The sequence below is a fragment of the Chlorocebus sabaeus genome, chromosome 9, assembly GCF_047675955.1.
Source record: "Chlorocebus sabaeus isolate Y175 chromosome 9, mChlSab1.0.hap1, whole genome shotgun sequence".
NCBI classification, from domain to species: Eukaryota; Metazoa; Chordata; class Mammalia; order Primates; family Cercopithecidae; genus Chlorocebus; species Chlorocebus sabaeus.
Genome location: NC_132912.1, coordinates 106,104,226 through 106,130,151, shown reverse-complemented (window position 1 = coordinate 106,130,151; position 25,926 = coordinate 106,104,226). Strand labels below are relative to the sequence as shown.

Below are 25,926 nucleotides of genomic sequence, written 5' to 3'. Positions count from 1 at the left end.
GATTACTTCAGCTTTTCATTTGCATGAGGTCGTAGCATCCTTAGTTGTCTCAGAGAGATGGGAGCTAGGTAAGCATTGATTTTTATTTTCAAACTCTGTCATCTACTTATCACCTCCTACACCTCAAACTTGTGTCCCACATTCCAGCCACATATGTCTAGATAGTGATCTTTTTATTTTTCACTCAAAATAAAAAGTGAAATAAATAAATACATTTTTATTTATTTAATTTAATAAATTAAATTAAATTAAATTAAATTAATGGCCAGGCCTGGCGGCTCACACCTGTAATCCCAGCACTTTGGGAGGCCAAGGCGGGCGGATCACAAGGTCAGGAGATTGAGACCATCCTGGCTAACAGTGAAACCCCGTCTCTACTGAAAAAAAAAAAAAAATTAGCTGGGCGTGGTGGCGCACGCCTGTAGTAGGGAGACAGGCAGGAGAATGGTGTGAACCTGGGAGGCGGAGCTAGCAGTGAGCTGAGATTGCGCCACTGCACTCCAGCCTGGGCGACATAGCGAGACTCCGTCTCAAAAAAGAAGAAAAAAAAGGAAAAAGAAATCCCTTTATTATGAAACTTTTTAAACTTACACAAAAGTAGGCAGAATAGTATCATGAACTCCCCATGTACACACCACTCCAATAATTATAAATTCATGTTAAGTATCCGTTTATGGCAACATAATAATGATACTACAGATAATCCCTTGATTAAATATTCATGCACTATTTAAATTTCCTACATTATCCCATAAAAATAGTTTGATAGTTTTTCAATCAGGATTCAGTAAGGTCCATACATTGTAGTTGGTTAATATGTTTGTCATTTACACCTCTTAATGTTTTTTAGTCTCGCCATTCCTTCTCCATCTTGTTTTTTCTTCCTCGCGGTTTTTTGTTTTTGTTTTTGTTTGTTTTTTGGTTTTTGTTTTTTTTTTAGACAGAGTTCTGCTCTTGTTGCCTAGACTGAAGTACAATGGCACGATCTTGGCTCACCACAACCTCTGCCTCCCAGGTTCAAGTGATTCTCCTGCCTCAGCTGGGATTATAGGCATGCACCACCATGCCTGGCTAATTTTGTATTTTTAGTAGAGACAGGGTTTCTCTATGTTGGTCAGGCTGGTCTGGAACTCCTGACTTCGGGTGATCCACCCGCCTCGGTCTCCCAAAGTGCTGGGATTACAGGCGTGAGCCACCTCACCCGGCCCCTTGTAGTTTTTATGTTGAAGAAACAAAGTTGTTTTATTTATTTAATTATATATTTATTTTGAAATGGAGTGTCGCTCTGTCGCCCAGGCTGGAGTGCAGTGGTGTGATTTCGGCTCACTGCAACCTCCACCTCCCAGGTTCAAGTGATTTTCCTGCCTCAGCCTCCTGAATAGCTGGGATTACAGGTGCATGCCACCATGCCCGGCTAATTTTTTTTGCATTTTTTTGGTAGAGATGGGGTTTCACCATGGTGGCCAGGCTAGTCTTGAACTCCTAACCTCAAATGATCTGCCTGCCTCTGCCTCCCAAAGTGCTGGGATTGCAGGCATGAACCACCATGCCCAGCCTCGAAGTTGTTTTAGACATTTGGTATTGGGTGTTTTCTCTGTGTCTTTGAAGTGTAAGTTCTGTACTTGAAATGAATGAATGAATTTTACTCTGAGTTTTGTTTTTTTCAATGAAACATTAAAATAAACCAGCAAGCCTATTTAGAAAAATTGTTGACATACTTTTCAGAAAGGGAAAGCTAAGCAGAATTTCCATTTTTCTTCTCTGATATGTATATTAACTTGCTTCATAGTAAGTCTTTTCAAGAGTCTATTGCATCATCTTTGCTATAAAATTTTCTTTAATGTTTACACATTACATATATATACATACATCTCACGCATGTACAGGTATATTTAACCTAAAAATAGTTTTATCTATCTATTTTTATAGCCATTGGAAAAGAAGTTTGTTCGAGTTTCAGGAGAAGCAACTATTGGACATGTAGAAAAATTCCTCAGAAGAAAAATGGGTCTTGATCCAGCTTGTCAGGTACAGTACTTATATGTAAAAGAATAGGTAAAGTTGGCCGGGCGCGGTGGCTCAAGCCTGTAATCCCAACACTTTGGGAGGCTGAGGTGGGTGGATCACGAGGTCAGGAGATCGAGACCATCCTGGCTAACACGGTGAAACCCCGTCTCTACTAAAAATACAAAAAACTAGCCGGGTGTGGTGGCGGGCGCCTGTAGTCCCAGCTACTCGGAGGCTGAGGCGGGAGAATGGCGTGAACCCGGGAGGTGGAGCTTGCAGTGAGCCGAGATCGGGCCACTGCACTCCAGCCTGGGCCACACAGCGAGACTCTGCCTCAAAAAAAAAAAAAAAAAAAAAAAAAAAGAATAGGCAAAGTTGTGAGATTACCTTTAGCACACTGAAGAAATAACTCTCTAGGATTTCATGCAATTATTTTTGTTTTATGATGTTGTAGACATTGTTAGACATTGTTAATGCTAATTGAATGTCGATACATAGTGATTCACACCTCCAGCTCTAATCACATTTGATTTACTGTCCATTTCTTTTTTTTTTTTTTTTTTTTTTTTTTTCTTTTTTTGAGACAGTCTGTTTCTGTTGCCCAGGCTGAAGTACATTGACACAATCATGGCTCACTGCATCATTGAGGTTTTCCTGGGCTTGGTTGATCCTGCCTCCTGTCTCAGCCTCCTGAGTAGTTAGGACTAGAGGCACATGCCACCATGCCCATCTTATTTATTTTTTTTTTTAAGAGTTGTGGTCTTGCTATGTTGTCCAGGCAGGTCTCAAACTGCAAGCCTCATCTAATCCTCCTGCCTCAGCTTCCCAAAGCACTAGGATTATAGGAGTTAGCCACTGTGCCAGGCTAGTATCCATTTCCTACTGCCACTGATGGCAATCTATTAGTATCAGAGAAAAGCTGAAGATAGGAGAAATATTAGAGTCTTCAGTTCCAACTCTTTCCATTTTGGTAGTAAAGAAAAATATTGCTTATCATCCACTTTTCTTTATAGGACATCCTTGCATTTATTAGTTGTTCAAGTATAACAAGCAAGCTTGACCAGGCACAGTGGCTCACGCCTGTAATCCCAGAACTTTGGGAGGCTGAGGTGGGCAGATCACAAGGTCAGGAGATCCAGCCTGACTAACATGGCGAAACCCCATCTCTACTAAAAATACAAAAATTAGCCGGAGGTGCTGGCATGCACCTGTAATCCCAGCTACTCAGGAGGCTGAGGCAGGAGAATCACTTGAACCTGGGAGGCAGAGGTTGCAGTGAGCCAAGATTGCGCTACCGCACTCCAGCCTGGGCGACAGAGCAAGACTCCATCTCAAAACCAAACCAAACAAACAAAAAAACAAGCAAAGCTCAGGACACCTAAGAGAAGTGAAATATATTTATCTAATAGGGACCCTATTAGTTTTTTGTTTTGTTTTGTTTTGTTTTGTTTTGTTTTGAGATGGAGTTCCACTCTGTCGCCTAGGCTGGAGTGCAGTGGCATGATCTCGGCTCACTGCAACCTCCGCTCCCTGGGTTCAAGCGATTCTCCTGCCTCAGCCTTCCTGAGTAGCTGGGATTACAGGCAAGTGCCATCATGCCCAGCTAATTTAGTATTTTTAGTAGAGATGGGGTTTCTCCATGTTGGTCTGGCTGGTCTCAAACTTCTGACCTCAGGTGATCCTCCTACCTCAGCCTCCCAAAGTGCTGGGATTATAGGCATGAGCCACCGTGCCCGGCTGACCCTATTAGTTTTTTTATGGATTAAAAGAGATCTCCTGTTCTAGCTATGTAATATTTTTCTTTTTTTTTTTTTGAGGCGGAGTCTCACTCTATTGCCCAGGCTGAAGTGCAGTGGGGCGGTCCCAGCTCACTGCAACTTCCGCCTCCCGGGTTCAAGCGATTCTCCTGCCTCAGGCTCCCAAGTAGCTAGGATTACAGGCCTGTGCCACCACACCCGGCTAATTTTTGTGTTTTTAGTAGAGACGGGGTTTCACCATGTTGTTGGTCAGGCTGGTCTCGATCTCCTGACCTCGTGATCTGCCTGCCTCGGCCTCCCAAAGTGCTGGTATTACAGGCGTGAGCCACTGCACCTGGCTGTAATATTTTCTTGTTGTACGATGGAAGCTTCAAACTTCATATATCATTGAACATAAAAGTAAAATATACTCGTAGTTCTAGTTATATGGTCCAGTTAGTAAAAATGCACATTTATTTAGCTTTGCTTTTTCATTAGTCAAATTTAAAAAGCATTTTTGTTATTCTCCATCATGTGTAAAGTCTTAAAGAATAATTTTTATCTGAAATACTGCGTATTGTGGCTAGGCACGATGGCTCACTTGTATAATCCCGGCACTTTGGGAGGCCAACGCAGGTGGATCATTTGAGGTCAGGAGTTTGAGACCAGCCTGGCCAACATGGTGAAACCCTGTCTCTACCAAAAATACAAAAATTAGCCAGGTATAGTGGTGCACACCTGTAGTCCTGGCTACTTAGGAGGCTGAGGCAGGAGAATCACTTGAACCCGGGAGGTGGAGGTTGCAGTGAGTCAAGACCATGCCACTACACCCCTACCTGGGCGACAAGAGGGAGACTCTATATCAAAAAAGAAAAGGGCCAGACGTGGTGGCTTATGCCTGTAATCCTAACACTTTGGGAGGCCAAGGCAGGTGGATCACCTGAGGTCAGGAGTTCAAGACCAGCCCGACCAACATGGTAAACTCCATCTCTACTAAAATATAAAATTAGCTGGGCACGGTGGCACATGCCTGTAATCCCAGCTACTCGGGAGGCTGAGGCAGGAGAATCGCTTGAACCCGGGAGGCGGAGGTTGCTATGAGCCGAGATGGCACCACTGCACTCTAGCCTGGGCAACAATAGCGAAACTCCAACTAAGGAAAAAAAAGTGACTGAAAGTTTGCTAGTGTTTTTAGTACCAGTATTTACTAGTAGTTAAATATATACTAAATCCAATAAAATATGACTTCTCTAACTGAGCTTAACACATCCTGGTTATATCTCATGGCAGCTGAAAACTAGAAATGACTTATTTTTTACCTTGTAGCCACAGCACACTTGAGGTTATTCTTAGGTTTTGGTTAGAAATAAAACTGGTTAGTGACTCCTAGATTAAGAATTGTGAGTGATCACATAACAGCCTATTATTTCTAAAAGCAGGTCAGAAGACTTGCCCTTATTATAGAATAAGAAGTGACACCCTCCTGGGTATATGGATTATTCTGTGGCTATATAAGTGTTTGTGTGTGTGTTTTGTGGTTTTTTGTTCGTTTGTTTTTTTGGTGGCAAGGATACTGTGTTGCTCTGGCTGGACTTTTTCTGTGTGTGTGATACAGAGTTGCTCTGTCACCCATGCTGGAGTGCAATGGCACAATCTTGACTCATTGGGGTCTCTACCTCCTGGGTTCTAGCAATTCTTCTGCCTCAGCCTTCCAGGTAGCTGGGATTAGAGGTGCACACCACCATGCCTGGCTAAATTTTTTGTGTTTTTTAGTAGAGATGGGGTTTCATCATTTTGCCCAGGCTAGTCTCAAACTCCTGGCCTCAAGTGATCCTCCTACCTCAGCCTCCCAAACTACTGGGATTACAGGCATGAGCCACTGTGCCCAGCCTGTTTTTTTAATTGACAGAAACAATATATATTGGGTTGGGCATGGTGGTTTACGCCTGTAATTCCAGCACTTTGGGAGGCCAAAGTGGGTGGATAGCTTGAGCCCAGGAGTTCGAGACCAGCCTGGGCAACATAGCGAAACCCCAGCTCTACAAAAAATACCAAAATTAGCCAGGTGTGGTGGCACACACCTGTAATCCTAGTAGTCCTAGCTCCTAGGGAGGCTGAGGTGGGAGGATCATTTGAGCCTGGGAGGTTGAGGCTGCAGTGATCCATGATTGCTCTGCTGCACTGAGCCTGGGTGACAGCAATACACTGTCTCAAAAAAATAAAAATAAAAATAAGTGAAGGCCAGGCAAGGTGGCTCACACCTGTAATCCCAGCACTTTCAGAGGCCAAGGTGGGTGGATCACCTGAGGTTAGAAGTCCAAGACTAGCCTGGCCAACGTGGTGAAACCCTGTCCCTAGTAAATACAAAAATTAGCCAGGCGTGGTGGCACATACATGTAGTCCCAGCTACTTGGGAGGCTGAGGTGGGAGGAGCCCTTGAACCCAGGAAGCAGAGGTTGCAGTGAGCTGAGACCACACCACTGCACTGCAGCCTAGGTGAGAGAGTGAGACTCTGTCTCAAAAAAAAGAGAAATAAAGAAATCATACCTATTTATTGTATACAACATGATGTTTTGAAATATGTATACATTGTGGGATGGCAAAATTCATTTGTGGTTATTTACTAACAGGAATGAGTAATTCCCACAGGACTGTTAAACTTTAAAGTTATTGTGGCAGATCAGATTTTAAAAACAAGACAACAGGTCATGTGTTCTTTTTTGTTGTTGTTGAGACAACGTTTCGCCGTTTTTGCCCAGGGTGGAGTGCAATGGCGTGATGATCTTGGCTCACCACAACCTCCGCCTCCTGGGTTAAAGCGATTCTCCTGCCTCAGCCTCCCAAGTAGCTGGGATTACAGGCATGTGCCACCATGCCTGGCTAATTTTTTAGTTTTTTTTTTTTATTATTTTTTTTAGACGGAGTCTCGCTCTGTCGCCCAGGCTGGAGTGCAGTGGCGCTATCTCGGCTCACTGCAAGCTCCGCCTCCCGGGTTCACGCCATTCTCCTGCCTCAGCCTCCCGAGTAGCTGGGACTACAGGCGCCCGCCACCTCGCCCGGCTAGTTTTTTCTATTTTTGGTAGAGACGGGGTTTCACCATGGTCTCGATCTCCTGACCTTGTGATCCGCCCGCCTCGGCCTCCCAAAGTGCTGGGATTACAGGCGTGAGCCACCGCGCCCGGCCATTTTTTAGTTTTTTTAGTAGAGACAGGGTTTCTCCATGTTGGCCAGGCTGGTCTCAAACTCCCAGCCTCAGGCGATCTGCCCACTTCGGCCCCCTAAAGTGCTGCGATTACAAGCGTGAGCCACCGTGCCCGGCCATCATGTGTGTGTGTGGTTTTTTTTTTGAGGCAAGAGTCTCGCTGTGTCGCCCAGGCCGGAGTGCAGTAGTGCAATCTCAGCTCACTGCAAGCTCCGCCTCCTGGGTTCACGCCATTCTCCTGCCTCAGCCTCCCGAGTAGCTGGGACTACAGGCGCCCACCGCCATGCCCGGCTAATTTTTTTTTTTTTTTTTTTTTTTTTAGGCGGAGTCTTGCTCTGTCGCCCAGGCTGGAGTGCAGTGGCACTATCTCGGCTCACTGCAAGCTCCGCCTCCTGGGTTCACGCCATTCTCCTGCCTCAGCCTCCCGAGTAGCAGGGACTACAGGCGCCTGCCACCACGCCCGGCTAATTTTTTTGTATTTTTAGTAGAGATGGGGTTTCACCGTGTTAGCCAGGATGGTCTCGATCTCCTGACCTCGTGATCCACCCATCTTGGCCTCCCAAAGTGCTGGGATTACAGGCTTGAGCCACCGCGCCCGGCCTAATTTTTTTTTTGTATTTTTAGTAGAGATGGGGTTTCATCATGTTAGCCAGGATGGTCTCGATCTCCTGACCTTGTGATCTGCCTGCCTCGGCCTCCCAAAGTGCTGGAATTACAGGCCCATCATGTGTTCTTAAGAAAGATTTAAGTTCATTTAAAATTTAGAGATCAATAATTATCCAAATATGTTTCTGTCTCAGAGACTCCAGTGTCTCAGGGTTACTGTGGTTGATTTAGTGATATTTGCTTGTTGATGTCTTATTGTATTTTGCTTTATATGTAATTAGTATTGTTTTATATTGCTTTGTACATTGTTTGATATTCAGACCTTATTTTGCTTTTATGAAATGAAATTTAGAACATATACCTCACATTGATCACTAAAAATTCTTCTATAAGATGTGATATTTGATTTTGTTAATCCTGCCATAACTAATTCCATCTTAAAAGTTAGGTTGGCCAGGCACGGTGGCTCACACCTGTAATCCCAGCATTTTGGGAGGCTGAGGCAGACAGATCATGAGGTCAAGAGATCAAGACCATCCTAGCCAACATGGTGAAACCCCGTGTCTACTAAAAATACAAAAATTAGGTGGGCATGGTGGTACACACCTGTATAGTCCCAGCTACTCAGGAAGATGAGGCAGGAGAATCACATGAATCCGGCAGGCGGAGGTTGCATGAGCCATGATCGCACCACTACACTCAAGCCTGGTGACAGAGCAAGACTCCGTCTCAAACAAAAAAAAAAGTTATGTTATTTATTATTATTACTTATTTGGTGTATGATGTTAAGCCTTCTATTAAATTTAGTTTCCAAAAATTTTTTAAGGACTAATATATGATGTTTCCTTACCATTTATTATATATTGTTACTAAATTGACTGTCTATGTATTTGACCTTAGGAGTACAAAGATGAGACAAAATTCATGCCATCAGGGGACTCAGAGTTTTGTAGGAAAGATATATAAGTAAACAACTAACTGACAATAGGATGTAATGAATGCAACAGTAGAGATAACACAAAAGTGAATGATTTAACTCAGGAATGGGATTGAAGAACAGATAGGAATTTGCCAGACACACAGAAAAAAAGAACTTAATAGCCAAGAAAAGAGTATGTATGGCCGGGTCCGGTGGTTCATGCTTGTAATCCCAGCACTTTGGGAGGCCGAGGCAGGCGCATCACAAGGTCAAGAGATCAAGACCATCCTGGCCAACATGGTGAAACCCTGTCTCTACTAAAAATACAAAAAAAAAATTAGCTGGGCATGGTGGTACGCCTATAGTCCCAGCTACTCGGGAGGCTGAGGCAGGAGAATCGCTTGAACCCAGGAGGCGGAGGTTGCAGTGAGCCGAGATCCCGCCACTGCATTCTAGCCTAGGTGACAGAGTGAGACTCCATCTCAAAAAAAAAAAAAAAAAGAAAAGAATAGAGTATGTGTGATCAAAGGAATGAGCCAGTGTGGCTTATCAAAGCACATTGATTGAAAAATCTTAACTTGGAAGCTCTAGCATGATCTTGCTTTTAAAAAGATACAGACTTTCTCTCCTTTTAATAAGACTACTTTCATGGTCTGATTTCTTCTCTGAGATTCAAAAATATTTTTGTTATCTCTTCTTGATACTACAGAGGGTAAGATATTATGCACAAAAAGTTAACATTATCGGCCTTGAGGCTGCTGTTGTTAGAAGGACCTGCTTATAAAGCTAGCCTTTGGCTGTCTGGGAACTAGGCCTGCAAAAAGTTTCCTACACTAATATGAAAAGTTTCCTAACTGCAATTTTGTAGTTGTTAGACAACGAGTGCCAACTAAACCAACTTTTTTTTTTCTTTTTTCTTTTTTTTTCCAGACGGAGTCTCGCTCTGTTGCCCAGGCTGGAGTGCAGTGGCACCATCTTGGCTCACTGCAGCCTCTGCCTCCTGGGTTCAAGCCATTCTCTGCCTCAGCCTCCCGAGTAGCTGGGATTACAGGCGACTGCCACCATGCCTAGCTAATTTTTTTGTATTTTTAGTAGAGACGGGGTTTTACTGTCTTGGCCAGGCTGGTCTTTAACTGCTGACCTTGTGATCTGCCTGCCTCGGCCTCCCAAAGTGCTGGGATTACAGGTGTGAGCCACCGCGCCTGGACTTTTTTTCCTTTTTTTTTTTTTTTTTTTTTTTTTGAAATGGAGTCTCTCTCTGTTACCTAGGCTGGAATGCAGTGGCGCAATCTCGGCTCACTACAACTTCTGGCTCCCAGGTTCAAGTGATCCTCCTGCCTCAGTCTCCTGAGTAGCTGGGATTACAGGTGTCTGCCACCATGCCCGGCTAATTTTTGTCTTTTTTGTAGAGATGGGGTTTTGCCACGTTAGCCAGGCTGGTCTCGAACTCCTGACCTCAGGTGATCTGCCCTCCTCGGCCTCCCAAAGTGCTGGGATTATAGGCGTGAGCCACTGCACCCGGCTGATCCCATTTTTTTTAAAGGAAAAAATGAATAACAGAAAAACCCACATGCACCCATAGTGTTCTAGGACCATACACATCAAACTCTTAGAAACTGACCAACCCCAGCTGAGCGTGGTGGCTCATGCCTGCAATCCCAGCACTTTGGGAGGCCGAGGTGGGCGGATCACCTGAGTTCGGGAGTTTGAGACCAGCCTGACCAACATGAGAAACCCCGTGTCTACTAAAAATAGAAAATTAGCCACACATGGTGATGCATGCCTGTAATCCCAGCTACTTGGGAAGCTGAGGCAGGAGAATTGCTTGAACCTGGGAGAGGCAGAGTTTGCAGTGAGCCAAGGTTGTGCCATTGCCCTCCAGCCTGGGCAACAAGAGCGAAACTCCATCTCAAAAAGAAAGAAAAAAGAAACTGACCACCCTCTAGGGGCTAGGATTGAAGTGAGGATTTATCATTCTACGTTCTACATTTTTTAAAAATTTGTTACTATATACCTGTCTGTTTTTATTTTCTTTCTTTATTTTTTTGAGATGAGGTTACATTCTGTCGCCCAGGCTGGGGGTGGAGCGGTGCGATTCATATCTCACTGCCTCAAACTCAAGGAATCCTCCTGCCTCAGCTTCCCAAGCAGCTAAGATGATAGATGAGAGCCACAGTACTGAGCACCTCTGTGTTTTCTGAATTTGTTACAGTGAATTATTTTTTAAAGATTTTTGTAAAGCTTTTTACAAAAAAAGTAAAGATCTGTAAAAATTCAAAGTTGAGGCCGGGCGCGGTGGCTCAAGCCTGTAATCCCAGCACTTTGGGAGGCCGAGACGGGCGGATCACGAGGTCAGGAGATTAAGACCATCCTGGCTAACACGGTGAAACCCCGTCTCTACTAAAAAATACAAAAAACTAGCCGGGCGTGGTGGCGGCGCCTGTAGTCCCAGCTACTCGGGAGGCTGAGGCAGGAGAATGGCGTAAACCCGGGAGGCAGAGCTTGCAGTGAGCTGAGATCCGGCCACTGCACTCCAGCCTGGGCGACAGAGCCAGACTCCGTCTCCAAAAAAAAAAAAAAAAAAAAAAAAAATTCAAAGTTGAAAATACAGTAATAATACCATGAATGTATACCATGTGGTAAAGCCCACTAAGAGTGATGGTTTTTGGATTGCTAAATATTTAATGAAACATAGGCCCAGTGCTTTGGCTTATGCCTGTAATCCCAGCACTTCGGGAGCGTGACGTGGGCAGATCACCTAAGGTTAGGAGTTTGAGACCAGGCTGGCCAACATGGGGAAATCCCATCTCTACTAAAAATACAAAAATTAGCCAGGCGTGGTGGCGTGCCCTTGTAATCCCAGCTACTCGGGAGGCTGAGGCACGAGAATCGCTTCATCCTGAGAGGCAGGGGTTGCAGTGTGCTGAGATTGCGCCACTGCACTCCAGCCTGGGTGACAGAGTGAGACTGTTGTCTTTAAAAAAAAAAAAAAATTAATAAAACAATGATAGTACCAAATTCTTTTTTTTTTTATGGATCTGAGTTCTGTGTGTAAGATCTCATATCATTACTTTTAAGTCATTTTGGAATTACCACTCTAAAAACAGGTGACAGGCTAGATTTGGCCCTTGAGTATGCCAGCCTGGGTTCTATCTCATAATTCTATATAATCTCAGATTAGTAACAACTTTTGCATTCTAGACTTACTAGCTTTTAAATTGACAGAGTGGTATTTGCAAAATGAAAGCACAGCCACACTGCTTTTGTGCTATAACAGCTGAATTGAAGAGTTATAACAGAGATGCTGTGGCCCACAAAGCCTAAAGCATTTATTATTTGGCCCTTTGCAGAAAAGGTTTGCCAACCCCGAGATGGCATTTAGGCTTTGGAGAAAGTTAGACCTTGGACAGACCTGGTTTTATATCTGAACTTTGCTATTTACTAGCTTTGTGACCTCAGGAAAGTTTAATGTCTTCACTTCTTAGTTTCCCTATCTGTAAAACTGGAATTGTAGTTACCTAGTTCATAGGCATATGAGGATTAGATAACACATATCAAATACATATGTAACTTATTGTACATAGTGGCTGCTCATTTAAATGCAGCTACTATTACTGTTCTTTCCCAACCATGCTGAAAGTTTTTAGAGTTTAACATGTTGACAGTGTATAGAATTTATTGGAGTAAACAGTATTTGAAGATAAGAAGTCTGGCTAGAAGGTGGTTTTAGTGGTTTAAGCCTACGGGCAGTAGTTGAAAGGTATGATATGAATTCAAGAGATAGGAAGAAAGAAGCAATAGGACTTTGTAATTGATTGTATGTAAGAAGAAAGGAAAAGGAGAAAGAGGAAGCAGAGGTGACATTCTGGTATGGAAGACAAGGAGAAATTTCATGCCATAATCTAAATAGTAATGTTAGGAGATGGAGCCAGTTAAGTGATATATGTGTGTGTGTGTGTGTGTGTGTGTGTGTATATGTGTGTGTGTATATATATATATGCTGTTGAGGATCTAACCCCATTTTAAGGTAATAGGAAGGGAGTAGTACTCAATGAAAGATTAAAGATTTGCATTTCTATCTTAGCAAGTAAGTATAGTAGAGTCTTAGTAAAATGTATATGTACAACAATATTCTCTCTAGAGAATTCTATATAAAAGTCAATATATTGGCTGGAGCACACTGGCTCACACTTGCGTTTTGGGAGGCCAAGGCAGGAGGATCACTTAAGACTAGGAGTTTGAGACAAGTCTGGGCATATACCAGAGACCCTGTCTCTACAAAAATGGAAAAAAACACACACATACACGCAGTTGGCTGGGCGTGGTGGCTCAAAACTGTAATCCCAGGGTTCAAGTGATTCTCCTGCCTCAGCCTCCCGAGTAGCTGGGATTACAGGCACCATGATTACCACCATGCCCAGTTAATTTTTGCGTTTTTAGTAGAGACAGGGTTTCACCACGTTGGCCAGGCTGGTCTGGAACTCCTGCCCTCAGGTGATCTGCCCGCCTCTGCCTCCCAAAGTGTTGGGATTACAGGCGTGCGCCACTGCCCCTGGCCTTAGTGATTTTTATCACAGATATTCAAAAAGATATACTTTCCTGTGCTACCTGATGTTGAATACATCTAGCATGACTTAATTTCTTTGAGATTCAGGGAAATCATTTTGAGTATCAGTTGTATTATGCTGTTGTCCTGCTGTATCCTCTAATGCTCTTCCCATGTTACCTTATTTACTTCTGTAAAAAGTTTCTAAAACTCTCTTTTCAAGAGTGTTTAATCAGTCAAAAATAAAATTGCAAAATCTAGTTTGGAAACAATTTATGTTGATTTTTTTCTTCATTTCTTCAGATGGTATTTTGAAACAACAAATCAATCTAATACTCTCTTCATGTCCATAGGTAGATATCATCTGTGGTGATCACCTGTTGGAGCAGTATCAAACTCTAAGGGAAATCCGACGTGCAATAGGTGATGCAGCAATGCAGGTAGGTTCTAGACATATCCAGGTCTAACAGATAAGTTAGTGAAAAAACAAAGTTCCATTTATCACTAAGTTTCCATAAATATTCTACAGTTGTCTTAAAATTACCTACACTGGGCCAGGTGCGGTGCCTCAAGCCTGTAATCCCAGCACTCTGGGAGGCCGAGACGGGCGGATCATGAGGTCAGGAGATCGAGAGCATCCTGGCTAACACGATGAAACCCCGTCTCTACTAAAAAATATGAAACAGTAGGCGGGCGAGGTGGCGGGTGCCTGTATTCCCAGTTACTTGGGAGGCTGAGGCAGGAGAATGGCATAAACCCGGGAGGCCGAGCTTGCAGTGAGCTGAGATCTGGCCACTACACTCCAGCCCGGGCGACAGAGCGAGACTCCATCTCAAAAAAAAAAAAAAAAATTACCTCCACATTTAATATTTATCAAATGTTTACTGTGTGTCAGGTACTGTTCTAAGTAATTTATGTAGATTAGCTTATTTATTCTTCATAATTATTCTAAGAAAGCAGGCAGTTTTTTATTTCCCATTTTAAAGATAAAGGAAACTGAGTTACAGTAAGGACATATACCTTCCCACAGTCAGTGGGTGAGACAGGGCTCAGATTCTAGGCAGTCTGATTCTAAAAGCCTTATTTTTTTCCCCCTGTCCAGTGCTGTAATACAATTTTGAAGGCTTCTAGGCCAATCTATCCAGAAGGACATTTCAAGAAAAACTTGCAAGTACTTATTAGGCTTTAGAGGCAAAGTTGTCCAACTCGTGGCCCTCAGGCCACATGTGGCCCAGGATAGCTTTGAATGGGGCCCAACACAAATTCATAAACTTTCTTAAAACATGATAATTTTTTTTTTTTTTAATACTATCAGCTACTGTTTGTACTAGTATATTTTATTTTTATTTATTCATTTTTTCGAGACAAGGTCTTGATCTGTTGCCCAGGCTGGAGTGCAGTGGCACTATCTCAGCTCACTGCAGCCTCTGCCTCCCAGGTTCAAGCAGTTCTCCTGCCTCAGCCTCCCTAGTAGCTGGGATTACAGGCATGTGCCACCACACCTGGCTGATTTTTGTATTTTTAGTCAAAGCGGGGTTTCACCATGTTAGCCAGGCTTGTCTCAAACTCCTGACCTCAAGTGATCCACCCACCTTGGCCTCCCAAAGGGCTGGGATTATAGGGGTGAGCCACTCCGCCCAGCCTGTGTTAGCATATTTTATGTTGGCCAAAGACAGTTCTTCCAGTGTGGCCCAAGGAAGCCAAAAGATTGGACACCCCTGCTCTAGAGATTCACATAGCTTTTCTTGTTCAGTAGGTAAGAACTCAAGCTAACTATTTTTTTTTTTTTTTTTTTTTTTTGAGACGGAGTCTCGCTCTGTCGCCCAGGCTGGAGTGCAGTGGCCGGATCTCAGCTCACCGCAAGCTCTGCCTCCCGGATTCACGCCATTCTCCTGCCTCAGCCTCCCGAGTAGCTGGGACTACAGGCGCCCACCACCACACCCGGCTAGTTTTTTTTTTGTATTTTTTAGTAGAGACGGGGTTTCACCGTTTTAGCCAGGATGGTCTCGATCTCCTGACCTCATGATCTGCCTGCCTCGGCCTCCCAAAGTGCTGGGATTACAGGCTTGAGCCACCGCGCCCGGCCCAAGCTAACTATTTTGATGTTTTAAGTAACCCATAATGTGAAGTTTCCTAGTCAAAATAATAAAAACCAAGATAGGATCTACAAGTTTAATGAAGAGAAAACAGGACCACATATTCTAATGTATTTCTGAACCTATCGTGGAAAATTGTTGTTGTTTTTTTTGAGACTGAGTTTCACTCTTGTTGCCCAGCCTGGAGTGCAATGGTGTGATCTTGGCTCACTGCAACCTCCGCCTCCTGGGTTCAAACAATTCTCCTGCCTCAGCCTCCCGAGTAGCTGGGTTTACAGGCATGCATCACCACGCCCAGCTAATTTTGTATTTTCAGTAGAGACGGGGTTTCCCCGTGTTGGTCAGACTGGTCTTGAACTCCTGACCTCAGGTGATCCACCGGCCTCGGCCTCCCAAAGTTCTGGGATTATAGGTGTGAGCCACCGCGCCTGGCCACAAAGATTGTTTTAAGAGCTATATGACTCGGAGAAGCTTATGAAGTACTAATGAAAATTTGATGAACTCTCAAACAAATTTTTGTTTGCTAGAAATATAATTATTGGGATAAAAAGGGTTTCTGCTGTAAGTGGCACACATAGGGCATCATTTGCTCTTTGTGCCAGAATCAATATCAAGAGATTTCAGAAGCACAATTTTTTGGTACTTGGGTAGCTGATGATCATTGGTCCTGGAGCCCTTACTTGTGTAAATTAGACAGTTGTGACTTTTTTTTGTTTTTGAGACGGAGTCTCGCTCTGTCAACAGGCTGGAGTGCAGTGGCATGATCTTGGCTCACTGCAACCTCCACCTCCCAGGTTCAAGGGATTCTCCTGCCTCAGCCTCCCAGGTAGCTGGGACTATAGGTGCCTGCCACCATGCCTGGCTAATTTTTTGTATTTTTAGTAGAGACAGGGTTTCACCGCGTTAGTCAGGATGATCTCGATCTCCTAACCTCCCAATCCACCCGCATCAGCCTCCCAAAGTGCTGGAATTTCAGGCGTGAGCCACCGTGCCCAACTGTGACTTTTTTTTTTTTTTCTTTTTTTTGGAGACAGAGTCTTGCTCTGTCACCAGGCTGGAGTGCAGTGGCCTGATCTCGGCTCACTGCACCTCCTCCTCCTGGGGTCAAGTGATTCTAGTACCTCAGCCTCCCAAGTAACTGGGACTATAGGTGTCCCACCACACCAGCGAATTTTTGTATTTTTAATAGAGATGAGGTTTCACCATGTTGGTGAGGTTAATCTCAAACTCCTGGCCTCAAGTGATCTGCCCACCTCAATCTCCCAAAGTGCTGGGATTACAGGCATGAGCCACCACACCTGGCTGACAGTCTTGGCCTGTTGGGTAAATCCAGGTTTCTGCTCCCTCTTAGGGCTGTGTGGTGTGATGCACGTTTCTAGGTTATGTGATTGTGTGGTTTGTTGTATTAAATGTTGTGGGTGATTATAACACAAGGACAAACGTTTTGTGTATCTAAGTATAGAAAACATATGGTAAAGATCTCTATTAAAGACAAGAAATGCGGCTAGGTGCGGTGGTGGCTCATGCCTATAATCCCAGCACTTTGGGAGGTGGGGTGGGAGAATCACTTCAAGCCCGGGAGGTCGCAGCTGCAATGACCCATGAGTGACTCTGTACTCCAGCGTGGGCAACAGAGCAGGACCATGTCTCAAAAAAAAAAAAAGAGGCCGGGCACAGTGGCTCACACCTGTAATCCCAGCACTTTGGGAGGCAGAGGCGGGCAGATCATTTGAGGTCAGGAGTTTGAGACCATCCTGGCCAACATCCTGAAACCCCATCTCTACTAAAAATACAAAAATTAGCTGGGCGTAGTGGCGGGTGCCTGTAATCCCAGCTACTTGGGAGCCTGAGGCAGGAGAATCACTTGAACCCAGGAGGCAGAGATTGTGGTGAGCCAAGATCGCACCACTGCACTCCAGCCTGGATGGCAGAGCAAGACTTCGTTTCGAAAAGAAAAGTAATTCTTGGCCAGGCATAGTGGCTTGCTCCTATAATCCTAACACTTTGTGGGGCTGAGACGGGAGAATCATTTGACCCCAGGAGTTCCAAGACTGCCTGGGCAATATAGCGAGTCCCGTCTTTACAAAGGATAGAAAAATTAGCAGACGTGGTTGTGCATACCTGTGGTCCCACAGGGAGGCTGAGGCAGGGGGATTGTTTGAGTCCAACAGTTCAAGACCAGCTTAGACAATGTGATGAAACCCCATCTCTACAAAAAAAAATACAAAAATTAACCAGGTGTGGTGGCACATGCCTATAGTCCCAACTACTTAGGAGGCTGAAGGGGGAGAAGATTGACCTGGGAGGTTGAGGTTGCAGTGATCCATGATCACACCACTGCACTCCAGCCTGGGTGACAGAGTGAGACTCTTTTTCAAAAAAAAAAAAAAGAAAAGAAATACAGTTGTGTTTTTTTTGGTATTATTACCTATGTTCATTTGTCTCAGTGGAACAACTCAAAAGAAGATATGAATATTATAAGAATTATCTTTTTTTCTTGTCCTCACAATCTGTTCCCAAGAATTATTTTCTTAATGTAAGTTATACAATTCCTTGGAAGAAGCAGAAAATATACACACATGCATAGTTATATGTGCATAATGTACATATGATATATTTTAATTGACATATAATGAAATGCGTGAGTTTCAACAAATACCTATGTGTTTAACTCAAACCCCTCCTTCACATACAGAACCTTTCTGTCACTCCCAGAGAGTTCTCTCATGCTCCTTCCCAGTTAATTCTTCTCCCTAGCACCAAGGCAACCATTGTTCTGATTTTGTCACCAGAGATTAGTTTTTTGTTTTCTTTCTTTCTTTTTTATTTTTTTTAAGACAAGGTCAGGCCAGGTGTGGTGGCTCACACCTGTAATCCCAGCACTTTGGGAGGCTGAGGTGGGGGGATCACCTGAGTCAGGAGTTCGAGACCAGCCTGGCTAATATGGTGAAACCCCACCTCTACTAAAAATACAAAAAATTAGCCGGGCATGGTGGCGGACGCCTGTAATCCCAGCTATTCGGGAGGCTGAGGCAGGGAATTGCTTGAACCCGGGAGGCAGAGGTAGCAGTGAGCTGAAATCGCACAATGGCACTCCAGCCTAGGCAACAACAGCAAAACTCTTGTCTCAAAAAAAAAAAAAAAGACAAGGTCTCACTCTGTTGCCCAGCCTGGAATGCAGTGGCACAATCACGGCTCAGTGTAGCCTCAACCTGGGGGGCTCAATTGATGTCTTCCCACCTTAGCCTCCCAAGTAGCTGGGACTACAGACGTTACAGATGTGCACCACCACATCTGGCTATTTTTTAAATTTTTTGTAGAAATGGAGTTTTGCCATGTTGCCCAGGCTGGTTTTAAACTCCTGAGATCAAGCAATCAGCCACCTCAGCCTCCCAAAGTGCTGGGATTATAGGTGTGAGCCACCATGCTTGACCTCTGTTTTTTAAAATAACAGTTTTGTTAAGATGTAATTCACATAATGTATTAGTCCATTCTCATGTTGCTATAAAGAAATACCTGAGACTGGGTGATTTATAAAGAAAACAGGTTTAATTGTCTCACAGTTCTGCAGGCTGTACAGGAATCGTAGCAGCTTAGCTTCCAATCATGGCTGAAGGCAAAGACATGATAGGAACCAGGAGCAAGAGAGAGAATGAGGAGGGAAGTGCTACACGCTTTTAAATAACTATATCACACAAGGGGAAATTGTGCTAAACCATTCATGAGAAATCCAACCCCGTGATCCAATCACCTCCCACCAGGCCCCACCTCCAACATTGGGGATTACAATTCAACATGAGATTTGGTGGGGACACAGATCCAAACCATATCATTCCACCCAAATCATGCCCCCCCGCCCAAATCTCATGTCCTCACATTTCAAAATACAATCATGATTTCCCAATAGTCCCCACCAAAGTCTTAACTCACTTCCAGCATTAACTCAAAATTCCAAAGTCTCATCTGAGACAAGGCTAGTTGCTACTAAAAACAAATAAAAAACAAGTTAGTTACTTCCAGGATACAATGGGGGTATAAACATTGGGCCAATAACTCTCATTCCAAAAGGGAGAAACTGGCCAAAAGAATGAGGCTATATGCCCCCATGCAACTCTGGAACACAGAACAGCAGCCATTAATTTTTTAATTTTTATTTATTTATTTTCTTTTTGAGATGGAGTCTCTCTCTCTGCCACTCAGGTTGGAGTGCAGTAGCGTGATAGGCTCACTGCAACCTCTGCCTCCCGGGCTCAAGTGATTCTTCCACCGCAGCCTCCCAGCTTGCTGGGACTACAGGTGCACATAACCAAACCTGGCTAATTTTTGCATTTTTTTGTAGAGATGGGGTTTTCACCATGTTGCCCAGGCTGGTCTCAAACTCCTGGGCTCAGGCAATCTGCCTGCCTCAGCTTTCCAAAGTGCTGGGATTATAGGCGTGAGCCTCCATGCCTGGTCCTCATTAAATCTTAAAGCTCAAAATTAGCCAGGCATGGGTACACTACTGTAATCCCACCTACTTGGGAGGCTGAGGCAGGAGAATTGCTTGAACCTGGGAGGCATAGGTTGCAGTGAGCAGAGATCACACCACTGCACTCCAGCCTGGGCAACAGAGCAAGACTGTCTCAGAAAAAAAAAAAACTCTAAAATCTCCTTTGTCTCCCCACCCTACATCCATGGTACATTGGTGCAAGGGGTGGATTCTCAAGGCCTTGAGCAGCTCCAACCCTGTGACCTTGCAGGATTTGGGCCCCATGGCTTCTCTCACGAGCTAGTGTTGAGTGCCTATGGCATTTTCAAACACAGGGTGCAGGCTGTCAGTGGATCTGTCATTCTGGGATCTGGAGGACAGTGGCCCTCTTCTCACAGCACCACTGGGCAGTTCCCCAGTGGAGACCCTGTCTGGGGGCTCCAACCCCATGTTTCCCCTCCGCACTGCCCTAGTAGAGGTTCTCCATGAGGTCTCTGCCACTGCAGCAGGCTTCTGCCTAGACACCCAGGCTGGTCTTGAACTCCTGACCTCAAGTGATCTGCTTGCCTCAACTTCCCAAACTGCTGGGATTCCAGGCGTGAGCCAGCATGCCCAGCCAAAAAGAACATTTTAATTAATTTTATTTTAAAAAATTCAATAAAGATCTCCACAATAAACCATAGTCATTAAGTCTACAAATACATACGCAGTTATGCGTCACTTAACAATAGGGATATGTTCTGAGAAATGCATTGTTAGGCGATTTAATGATTGTGCAAGCATCACAGAATGTACTCAGATTAGGCATGGCTCATGCCTGTAATCCCAGTACTCTGGGAAACTGAGGCAGGAGGGTCATTTGAGCCCAGGAGTTTGAGACCAGCCTGGGCAACATGCTGAAACCCTGTCGCTACAAAAAATACAAAAACTGGCAGGACATGGTGGTGTGCACCTGTAGTCCCAGCTACTTGGGAGGCTAAGGTGGCAAGATCAATTTAAGCCTGGGAATTCAGGGCTGTGGTGAGCTCTGATCATTCATGCTCCTCTGCGCAACAGAGCAAGACCCTGTCTCAAAATAATAAATGAATGAAATAAACAAACTTTCTTTTTTTCTTTCTTTTTTTTGAGACAGGGTCTTGCTGTGTAATCTTGCTGTGTTGCCCAGGTTGGAGTTCAGTGGCATGAACATGGTTCATTGTAGCCTCAACCTCCTGGGCTCAAGCGATCCTCCTGCCTCAGCCTCCCATGTAGCTAGTTACCAGAGGTGTTCCACTGGCTACTTTTTAAATTTTTTGTAGAGATGGGGGTCTCACTTTGTTGCCCAGGCTGGTCTTGAACTCCTGAGCTCAAGTGATACTCCAGCCTCAGCCTCCCAAAGTGCTGGGATTACAGGCATGAGCCATGAGCCACCACACCTGGCCTTGAGTTTAATTTTTTTTTTTTTTTTTTTTTTTTTTTGAGACAGGGTCTGGCTCTATCACCTAGGCTGGAGTGCAGTGGCATGATTTTGGCTCACTGCAACCTCTGCCTCCCAGGCTCAAGTGATCCTCCCACCTCAGCCTCTTGAGTAGCAGGAAATATAGGCATGTGCCACCATGCCTGGCTAATTTTTGTATTTTTTGTAGAGACGGGGTCTCACTATGTTGCCCAGTGTGGTCTTGAACTCCTGGGCTCAGGTGATCCACCTGCCTTGACCTCCCAAAGTACTAGGATTATAGGCATGAGCCCCTGCACCTGGCCTTGAGTTTAAATTTCTTTAGATGGACATCTGCTCTCTCTGGTTTACCACTGATCTTCAACATTCCTTATTGACTTCACATACCTAACTTATGTATTCATTTATGTTACTGTCCTGGCCCTTGTGGGCACTTGAATTTGTTAATCTTTTTCTAGAATTCTGGTGAGTTTTTACTGTAATTGCCAGGAACACAAACCAGATTGCCCTGAGTTGAGAACTGAGGAAGTGGAGCCATAGAAAAGCTTAGCAAAGAAGCAAAAGAGAGTAATAGCCAGAGCAGCACTGGAAATACAGGATATATGAGCTGCAACCCCTTCTCTGTGTTGCTCAATTCAGGTCTGTGGCACATTTCCCAATGACCTTTCCTTTTAGCTAGTTATCCAGTATGCAGGAAATTAGAAATAGTCCCTTAAAAAGGTGGATTATGGCCAGGCATGGTGGCTCATGCCTGTAATTCCAGCATTTTGGGAGGCCGAGGTGGGTGGATCACTTGAGGTCGGGAGTTCAAGACTAGCCTGACCAACATGGAGAAACCCTGTGTCTACTCAAAATACAAAAATTAGCAGGGGGTGGTGACGCCGACCTCTAATCCCAGCTACTTGGGAGCCTGAGGCAGGAGAATCACTTGACCCCGGGAGGCGGAGATTGCAGTGAGCCAAGATCGTACCATTGCACTCCAGCCTGGGCAAGAGAGCGAAACTCCGTCTCAAAAAGAGAAAAGGTAGATTGCTTGCCGGATGCAGCCTTGGTGAGAGCCAAAGAATTAAGACCTGGTATCAAGAAAGGAGATAGAACCCCACAAAAAGGAGATAAAAAGACTTGGATACATAGTATCTGGAATCATACAGTATGGGGGTTAAGTTGCCCAACTGCCCCGAGGGCATTCATTACTCTTTTTAAAAATTCTTTTTCCTTTTTTTTTAAAAAAAAAATTAAGTAGAGAGGGGGTTTCACCATGTTGCCCAGGCTGGTCTTGAACTCTCTGTCTCAAGTGATCCACCCTCTTCGGACTCAAAGTGTTGGGATTACAGGCATGAGCCACTGCACCCAGCTGAGGGCATTCTTTAAGGAAGAAGTAAAACATATATATTTTAGGCTTTCATTAAATGAGTAAGTGTTTCAAAGCTTAATTATTATAGTGGTGAGCTGCATTTATGTGGAAATGAACAGATCTGTGATGCGTTGTAGTAGTTGAGTTTTTTTTGGGACATCTAATGCTTAAGTAGTCTATTAAGAAGTCTAGGGCCGGGTGCGGCAGGTCACGCATGTAATCCCAGCACTTTGGAAGACTGAGGTGGGCGGATCACCTGAGGTCAGGAGTTCGAGACCAGCCTGGCCAACGTGGTGAAACCCTGTCTCTACTAAAAATACAAAAATTAGCCAGGTGTGATGGCAGGCCCCTGTCATCCCAGCTGGTCAAGAGACTGAGGCAGGAAAATCGCTAGAACCTAGGAGGCAGAGGTTGCAGTGAACCAAGATCGCGCCATGAGGCTAAGGTGGGAGGATTGCTTGAGCCCAGTTGGTCAAGGCTGCAGTGAGTCCAGATTTGGCCACTGAACTCCAGCCTGGGCAACACAGCAAGACCCTGTCTTCAAAAAAAAGAAAAAGTGGGGCTGGGTGTTGGGTCAGGTGTTCTGGTTCACGCCTGTAATCCCAGCACTTTGGGAGGCTGAGGCAGGAGGATCATCTGAGATTAGGAGTTCGAGACCAGCCTGGCCAACATGGCGAAACCCTCCCTCTACTAAAAATACGGAAATTAGCTGGGCATGGTGGCATGCACGTGTAATTGCAGATACTTGGTAGGCTGAGGCAGGAGAATTGCTTGAACCTGAGAGGCATAGGTTGCAGTGAGCAGAGATCGCACCACTGCTCTCCAGCCTGGGCAACAGAGCAAGAATCTGACTTGAAAAATACATACATACATACATACATACATACATACATACATACATACATACAAAAATTAGCTGGGTGTGGTGGTGGGTGCCTGTAATCCCAGCGACTCGGGAGGCTGAGGCAGGAGAATTGCTTGAACCTGGGAGGCAGAGGTTGCAGTGAGCCAAGATTGCTCACTGCACGCCAGCCTGGACAACAGAGTAAGACTCCGTCTCAAAAAAAAAGCACATTCACAAGGAGTGTTTGGTGAATAAGAATCTATATGGTCCACTTATTTTCTTTAAATTAAAGAATTTCACCTTAGTGTTAGATTATTTTTAAAAAAAAAAAAAAGCCAGCTTTGATTTGATTATTTGCATTACTGGTTTGAAAGAACTGCAAAATCGTCTTTTTTTCTCCCTTTTCAGGATGGTCTGCTTGTCCTTCATTATGGTCTTGTGGTTTCTCCTCTGAAGATAACTTGAAGATTCTAGGCACATTATGAGGAGGGAAACAAAGAAAGTTTCTGCAGGACTGCATCTCACCAAAGATTTCCATGAAATGTAATTGCTACCACTTTGCTGTTCAAGACATAACTTACTATTTTTAGCACCAAGAATTATAGCATTTATAAGTACAACTTGGAACGATGGAATGCATCTGTTACTAGAGACTATATATAAAAAGCAGCCAAAGCTCAGGGGAAATTTTTCAAAAATTGAATTTTAAAATTCCTTGTGATTTTAAATACTTTGACATTGATTTTGCTTCCCATCTTTGAAGTAATTGGTTAGTTTTCTTTGTTCAGCCATTTCAAGTTGGTAGTTGGGATATCTGCTCTCTGGGATGGCATCAGTTGGGCAGTCATCCTTTTGGAAGAGAAGTGTGCTTTTGAATGGAAGATTCAAAGCCAGTCTTTGTTAAACTGCAGGTGTACTCTCAAAGACCAAAACTATTGGCCTCTTTTGTGTGTTGCCAGCATATTTTGAACTTGTATCTTTTTTTATACCAGCAACACTACAAAGGAAAAGTTACTCATTTCAAAATGGATGAATTGTTATTGGTGAAGAGAATCTGAGTTTATGGTCTGTGCCATAAACTTTCAGTATAATAAGACTTATTCAATACATCTTCCAATAAGGGGTGCTTCTTTGTGACAATATTTTTATTTCTGACATTCATTTTATTTGGGTACATAGTGTGGTTGTTGATACCTTGCAATAGTATTGCTTCTGAAAGTAATAAAAAATTTTAGGAGAATTCGAGAAGTTTACAGAATTACTTATTGTTTTCTTAGTAAGTCAGTTTAATGTTTATTTTTCTCATTATTTCATCACTGGAATAAAGAATAAGGGTGTTTGAGCTCACCTCCATGCAAAGACTTCAGTTTTAAAACATTATTTTGCCTAAAATTAGCATTGTGATGCTTTCTAAAAGAAATATTTTATAAACCCTGTTTCACAGCAGAATTTCTGAATCTGTATAGAGACTACTACAAACTTGGACAAAGATTGGCGATTCTTTGTAAAGAATTTGTGAATTGTGTATAAATTTCTTCTAACATTTAATAAAAATGTATTTTAACCTATTTGGAAATGTTAGTGTTTACTGTGGGTTTTTAAAAAAATAACCAGGCCAGGGCCAGGTGCAGTGGCTCACGCCTGTAATCCCAGCACTTTGGAAGACCGAGGCAAGTGGATCACCTGAGGTCAGGAGTTCGAGACCAGCCTGGCCAACATGGTTAAGCCCCGTCTCTACTAAAAATACAAAAATTAGCTGGACATGGTGGCAGGCACCGGTAATCCCAGCTACTCAGAAGGCTGAGGAAGGAGAATTGCTTGAATCTGGGAGGCAGTGAGCTGAGATCGCACCATTGTACTCCAGCATGGGAGACAGAGTGAGACTTCATCTAAAAAAAAAAAAAAAAACCAGGTCAGGCACTGTGGCTCACGCCTGTAATCCCAGCACTTTGGGAGACCAGATGGGCAGATCATTTGAGGTCAGGAGTTCAAAACCAGCCTGGCCAACATGGCAAAACCCCATCTCTACTAAAAATACAAAAATTAGCTGGGCATGGTGGTGTGTGCCTATATTCCCAGCTACTTGGGAGGCTGAGGCAGGAGAATTGCTTGAGCCCAGGAGACAGGTTGCAGTGAGCCGAGATTGTGCCACTGCATTCCAACCTGGACGACAGAGTGAGTGAGACTCCATCTCAAAAAAAATAAAAAATAAGCCAGGCGTGGTGGCTCATGTCTGTAATCCCAGCACTTTAGGAGGCCAAGGCGGGCAGATCACTTGAGCTCAGGATTTCGAGACCAGCCTAGGCAACATAGTGAGAGCCCATCTCTACCAAAAAAAAAAAAATGACCTGGGCATGGTGGTACATGACTGTAGTCCCAAGTACTCAGGAGGATCAATAGCCTGGGAGGTCAAGGCTACAGTGAGCTATGATCCTGCTGCTGCACTCCAGCCTAGGCGACAGAGCAAGACACTGTCTCAAAGCCTGATCTTTAGTAGATACTTAGAATGTGCCATTTGTAACAAGTGAGTTGACCGAGAGTTGAAGAGATGTTAGTGTTTAAAGATTATTGTCTTTAGAACCCAGAATTTAAACAAAGTATTTAAAACCCATGTTTTCAAGCATTACAGTTTTTTTTGTTTTTTTTGTTTTTTTTGAGACAGAGTCTAAAGGCTGTCACCCAGGCTGGAGTGCAGTGACGTGATCTCACCTCA

General features: G+C 44.1%; 1 protein-coding gene and 1 non-coding gene across 2 annotated transcripts in view; both read left to right on the top strand.

Annotated features, from left to right (window-relative positions):
• The window catches only part of PCGF6 (polycomb group ring finger 6), a 46,766-nt gene extending 21,985 nt beyond the window's left edge, over nt 1-24,781 (top strand). The window contains exons 8-10 of the mRNA XM_007964007.3: nt 1,930-2,028; nt 13,370-13,456; nt 23,622-24,781. Coding sequence (XP_007962198.1) covers nt 1,930-2,028; nt 13,370-13,456; nt 23,622-23,678 — 243 coding nt within the window. The 3' untranslated portion in view covers nt 23,679-24,781. The remainder of the gene's footprint in view (nt 1-1,929; nt 2,029-13,369; nt 13,457-23,621) is intronic.
• On the top strand, nt 15,658-15,790 carry LOC119628198 (U11 spliceosomal RNA). Its single transcript, XR_005244502.1, has one exon. It is a non-coding gene; the product is annotated as a U11 spliceosomal RNA (small nuclear RNA).
• Nucleotides 24,782-25,926: the final 1,145 nt, after the last annotated feature.